The sequence below is a fragment of the Eufriesea mexicana genome, unplaced genomic scaffold, assembly GCF_001483705.2.
Source record: "Eufriesea mexicana isolate 0111107269 unplaced genomic scaffold, ASM148370v2 scaffold1837, whole genome shotgun sequence".
Classification (NCBI taxonomy): Eukaryota; Metazoa; Arthropoda; class Insecta; order Hymenoptera; family Apidae; genus Eufriesea; species Eufriesea mexicana.
In genome coordinates, this window is record NW_016909955.1 from 288,439 (window position 1) to 294,734 (window position 6,296).

A 6,296-nucleotide genomic window follows, 5' to 3' on the forward strand; every position below is an offset into this window, starting at 1 on the left:
AATGCCGAGGGAAGAACGTTAACGACGTTGCTCTCTCGTTCGACACCGCGAATAGCAAACTTTACCGCGGATCGCCGTAAAAACGAGACTATTACGGCGAAAGTAGGATAGGCATAGATGTCGGGTTTCTCGATTATGCCGAGCTGGATAGCTGACAAACTGTTACGAGTCACCCCGGACGATCCGGGACGCTCTGTTCGGGAAGCTATCGGAAAATCGCGACATGGGGATCAGCTGCGAGTTGCGACGTACGATATGAACGAAGCTACGTAGCAGGAAATTAGATTCGTCGCCGTGGACAGACACACTGATAGCGTTCATTCTTCCCCGTGATAACGAGAAACGAGGTCAATTGACTTACATCGTTGACGCCGCGAGATCACCGTTGGTTTAGGGTCTACGGCATTAGGCAACCGAGCGATTCTTCTAATGCCTCGGCCACTATCAGCTCCACGATTGTTTCCTCGTTCCCGATTTCCGCGCGTACATTCCGCCTCTCTTCCACTCTTTCGACCTGCTGGAATTAACGAGCAAAACGACTTTGCGCTCGTTCGATTCCGCTCGAGCAACCCGAGTCCGCGACTCCTCTTTCTCGATTGCCATTCGAAACGATCGCTCCTGTTACAAATGAACCAGACCAAACCGTTCCCATCGCCGATCTCCCATCGTACGTGTCCTTTTTTCCCATTCCGCTTCCCGAATTTTCCTCCCGTTTGCTCTGCACCAGTACGCAAACACTGCGTAATAGATACAACCCGCCTTCATTTATCTTTTCCCACGAGCAACTCGCGAGTCAACGAATCCCGTTCCACGATCGTCGATCGATCGATCCGTCGATCGTTCCAGAGTGCTCCGTAACGCGGAGAGGAGGAATCGGTGAACCGTCTACAGTGTTTGAGCACCGCGCTATTTATTTATCCTCCCTGTCTATGCTAATGTTTCCGAACTGGCGGCAAACAGCAAGGAAACGTGCACACGCGTGCAAGTAGTTCTCTCTCACCGGCGGAACATCGGTCAAACTTTGCTCCTCGCTTCTATTGCCCGTGTTTACCCTCAGCGGCGCGTATCGTTCCGCTCGACGAGACGCGGCGGAATCGCGTGTAGCGTCGAATTCGCCGCAGCTGGGAACGCGATGTCCCCGTGTGTTGTTGCACGCGGATCTTTCGATCATCCCGTTTTCCCATGTTCCAACCGTTCCGCGGCTTCCGCACCGCCACTTTTTCCCAACGAAACCGCGTTTGGCTGCGAATCGTGCAGGTTCCAGCGCCCCGCTTCAGGCGCCAGACGATATTTTCGTCGGTTTTAATCGGCAACCGTCTTTCGATCTACCTCGCGTCAAAAATACAACGGAGACGCTCTGTTTATTTCGTTTTCCACGCATCTCGCGTTAAGAGGATTCATCGGTTTAAAAATAACCGGGTACAAAACACTTCGGCGGAACATCTGCTTTGACGCGGGCACGAGGCGAGAACCGGGCCCGTGTTCGGGACGAGGTCCCTTAACGGATGCTGCGACGCGTCGCGTCCCGACGGAAGCGTGACCAAGAATGGGATGATATCCTGGACGTTGCGGAGGAAATTGCACCCGCTCGGCAGCGATCGAGCGCACCGCGGGTGGGTCACGGTTAACGACGCTATCCCGGATTTCGTATTCGCGCAGCGACGCGACATTTGCATCGAAATTGTTGCGGCATTCGACGCCGGTGGCGCGAGCGCGAACACGCGTGGCCGCCGCTAATTACCCGTCGATTTCTAATTTCCCCGCGAGCAAACACGCGAAATCACCGTGGCGGAATAATTCGCGCGAAATCTCGCGGCGGCGAGCGCGTCCTCGCGCGTGTATTGCGTGTTTTTTGCGACGTGAAAGTGGCGCGAACGAAGCGTGGAATCTCGGTGCACTGGATGTCGGAAAAGGATCACGAGGCGTCGAGAAACGCTACTTACGTTCTCTTTGGTCGAAGAGATCTGACGTCTGCTCCTGCCGTGATAGACCCGCGGTCTAACCAACGCGTGCCTGCTGAAATCTGGGGATGGTCCTGCAACAGAGAGTCGACCAAGGGAAATCGTTAGAGGAATATTCTCTAGCCTTTGTCCGTGATTCACGCCTGTTTTCAACGAGCGGCCTTCGTTCGAGAGAGAAAATCGATTGGCGCGTGAGAGCTGAGGGCCTTGGTTCGCTGGCAAGAATCCCGCGGGGACGTTCTTGTCCCCGAAAATTCGGCCGCGGGAAACGCGGCGTCCGAGAAACAGTGGGCCACGTTTCCCGTGCTCTCGCGCGCCTCGATGCTAATTACATCGAGAGACAGAGACAAAGGTGGAGTGGGAGAGGTCCTTGACATCGGGGCGAACAATGAGCAAGCTCGCTGCCTCTAGGGCCACTCTAGTCCAATTTCCAACAAACGCGACCAACTTTGCTTCCGTTTTCCCCGACTATCGACCGCTTCACCTCGTCCATCGTTTCATTCCGCGCGATCCGCGTTGGCTACGAATGAAACGGCGCGTATTCTCCGTCGCGACGCCTTCCACCCGTAAATATACTCGCGACTTTGACCGCCGCCGCGATGTCCGACGACGGACTTCCCCTTTGAACGGAAGCTCGTGCCTCGCGTGAGGAATCGCGGACTAAAAATACCTTTGGGAAGCATCGATTAGGGGAACCGTGTTCTGGCGCCAAGTATTCGGCCTTGATCGAGTCCACCGGCAACCGATTCCTCTCCATCGGGCCCAGACTTCTCCTCGAGGGTCGCGAAAATTTGCGTTTCAAAGCGGACCACGCTGCGTTGGAAACAGGACAGGGCTTGGGCTCGTCGCTCGAGTGCCGGAGCTGGAGCGTGGGTCGTTTTAGCGTAGGTCTCGAATAAACCGTAATTATCGTTTAATTCTTTCGCCGGTTTCACGCTTCGCGCTGTCCGCTCTGCTCGCGACACGGATGAAACGTCGAGGAAGAGAACCGCGGTCGCGTTTCCTGCTCGAGAAGTTTTATTTGTCGATCGAGGGATACGAGTCCAGCTGGTTTTTGCGACGTCGAAATATGGCTCGCGACGGGAATCCTCGAGGAACACGGAGAACTCTTCGGCGAATCTCGGCGCGCGCAAATAACTCGCGTTTCTTCGCCCGACAAAGTTTCCTCGTCGGATGGTCGGAGCTCACCGAGGAATTCGGTTAGCTCGGATTTAACCGAGCAGTCGTAATTTGCATCCCTGGCCGGGGGCTGGTCGAATTACCCGTCGATCCAAGAAATTCCGCGCGGGTATCGCGGAAGCGGAGCGAGCTCTCTTTTTAACCGCGGTTTGCCGAGATTAAATATTTCGAGACGGCTGAATGGCTAGCCCAATAGACCCGTAGATCGTGCCACTTCTTCTCGAGGTCAATTAAAACGGAAGGTGCTCGGAGACGCGATCAAAGCACGCGATCGATGTAACGAGGTCCTGCGAAGGTTGAGACATCGAGAAAGAATCGAGACATTGATCGAGAAAGAACTGGGTCATCGTGGAATTTTGATTGGCCGCTCGTACCGGCGAGACGACGATGCCGCGAACGGAACCGCCGAAACGCGAACGCACATGTGCGCCGTTTATGGGAACGAGATTGACGTCAAGGGTGACCAAGGGAAAAAACGGTGTCCCGCAAAAAGATGGGCCAAATGTACGCGCGAACCGGGTCCTCTCCTCTTCGATGGACCGAACCGGCCAACTTTATCCCTTGACGCAAACGATGCTCCAAGAACTTACAACTTTTCTCCCTTTTTTTCAATTTCTCCGTTCGCTCGTTGCCTGCCCGTGATCCCGGAGACGACCTCTTCTGCGAACGGAAGTCGACGAGCAGCGTTTCGCCCGAAAAGTCCGCGCGGCGCTGGCGATTAATAATCGAGCGCGAGAGAAATTCCGCAAACCGGTCAAACAGCGTGTAATAAACGTTTTCGCGTTGGCGATAATTACATCGCGCGCTCGTTCGACGAATTAGCCGCATCGCGTCGTTTCGTTCGCCAACGTTCCCGTAACGCATAGGTTCGTGACGAATATTAAATTCCGCTGGCACCGTTGTGCCACGGATGCTTCGTGCCTGCGCTGGTCCCTGCGGCTGTAATTAAATTCAAATAACTCGGATCCGCGAGCCATAATGCGGGTCGAAAATCATCGTGGCCGAGAGCCATCCGGGCCGAAAGCTCGGTCGCTGGCGCGTGCGTTGCGGCCGCAGCCTCTAGCCGAATCGTCCGTTCGTTTTCCGGGCTGACGTAAATCGCCGTAATTTCGTTACGTTTCGATCGCGATCGGTCCCTCTACCTACTTTCGCGATTACGTTCTCCTTCCGTTCGCGTAACGCGCGTTCGCTGTATCGCCGATCCGATCCGAAAACGCGGTTAATTCGACTCGGTATAATTGGGTCGGCGCGACGCAAGTCCAGGCCACAATTACCCCCCGATTGTCTAACGGGTTTAAAGCTGATACAGTCGGCCGTTACGGCATGCGATTCGTCGTTAATTTCCTGTTGGCGTTTCAACGGGAAATCAAAACCGGTTACGACGTTACCGTGGCCGAATCGCGCGAATTCTGACCAGCCGATAATCGTGCGGGATGAATCATCCAGCCATTTCTGCGCCAGAGGCTCTTCCCTCTGCAGCTTCCAACGTGTTCCCTAGCCTGTGTTCTCCGTTCTCTGCGAGCATACCCCGCGATAAGGTCACCGGTAAACGGATACTCTTCTTGCTGTAAAACAGCCATAACGCGGCCGGCAACGAGCAGCAACTCGGTCGCCAAAGATATTCGTGTCAGCGCGAACGCGGCGTTACGCTGCGTCATTACTCCACGTCCTCCAACGAAATTCGGGTTAATGACGGAGGTCTAGTGCGAGTAAAACGAATAAAATATCTTCCAGTCACTCGGAGTGCATTCGCGAGTCGACTAATTTCCTCCACGCGTGAGGTCGACGATCGCTGCGTAAAAAGGTGGACAAAATCGCGATAGCGGCCGCAAAGATGGCGTCGACGGACGACGAGGACGAGGACGAGGACGGGGTCGACGGCGACGGGGAACGAAGTAGAGAGGAAAACGGTGTTCTCTCGGAACGACGCGAAGCCGAGCCGAGAAGAAAGTTTGAGAGACGCTGTCGGTGTTAACGATGTCCGTCGTAAAACGCGGCGGTGGACGCGAGCGTCGAGAGGAGGAGGCGTCGAGGACGAGGGAATTAGCGACGGTCAATTAGGTCGTCGTTAATTCGGTGTACGGCGCGCATACGTGCGTGCCGTCGAGGCATATGCGAAGGCGGATCTGCATTTCGCGTGTTCCCATGCCGGTTATTCCGATTTCACATGTGTCCCGTGACATCGGGCAAACCCGTTGCCGAGGCACACCCCTCGTCAGCCTGAGAAGATTCCCCTGAATTCGTCGATCGGCTCCGTCCGATCGCCCCTCTGTCGTCCAATTACCATCGACTTCGTTATCGGCTAATTACGCCCGGAAAGTCGAACGGCTTCGAGCATGGTGGATGCAAACGTCGAACCGTGTTTGTCTGGCGTGACGGAATTCAAAAATTTTCCAAATCGCTTCGCGTCGAGCTGGACGAAACCCAGACCCCTATGGATAATGACAGCACTGCTCGGTGTATGGTGTATCAACGCGTATGACGTGTCCACGCTTTCACATCGGCAACAACGTAGCGAGATTCTACCACGCTTAAACGGTACCCCCATCCGAGGATTTCTGCTTTACGCGTTTCTCTTCGGCGCCGAGGATTTTCCACGTTCGTTTCTTCCATCTTTGGGGCTTTTGTTCGGTGTCCTCGGGCATGAAAAACACCCGCGAGTGGTAACCATCTTTCCACGAACGTCCGAAGAACGATCTTCCACTCGGAGTAGCATCTGGAGTATCCTTGACTAGCTTCGGAGCATGTTCGTAGTCGACTCTTTTGAACGAGGTAGCGGAATTAGCGCGGTGTTTGCGATCTTCGTCAATTAGGAACTCGTCATAAGCGTCATAAGCGAATGTTCCGCCGATAAATCGATCAGACGTCGAAGCGAACCTCGCACCTCGACGTTCCACTTCCGTTGCAACGGTTTCGTCGCTGAATCGTAATTCCGACGAAAGAATCGGAATTCGCGATGGTTTCGATTCGCGCCGTTTGTTTCCTCGTGAAAAGCGAGTTACATCGACCGAACGAAATATCGAATATCGTTGGTGGACCGATTTCACTCGCGGATTTGGTCATGAAACTGCCGATATCGATACGTTCCCGTGCATTTTTCCTCTTTCTTTTTTTTTTCTTTTTTTTTTTTTTTCTTTTTTCTCCTTTCCAGGGGAA

General features: G+C 54.2%; 1 protein-coding gene across 1 annotated transcript in view; it reads right to left on the reverse strand.

Annotated features, from left to right (window-relative positions):
• The window catches only part of Meltrin (disintegrin and metalloproteinase domain-containing protein meltrin), a 44,414-nt gene that overhangs the window by 14,668 nt on the left and 23,450 nt on the right, over positions 1-6,296 (reverse strand). The window contains exon 2 of the mRNA XM_017902657.1: positions 1,944-2,035. Coding sequence (XP_017758146.1) covers positions 1,944-2,035 — 92 coding nt within the window. The remainder of the gene's footprint in view (positions 1-1,943; positions 2,036-6,296) is intronic.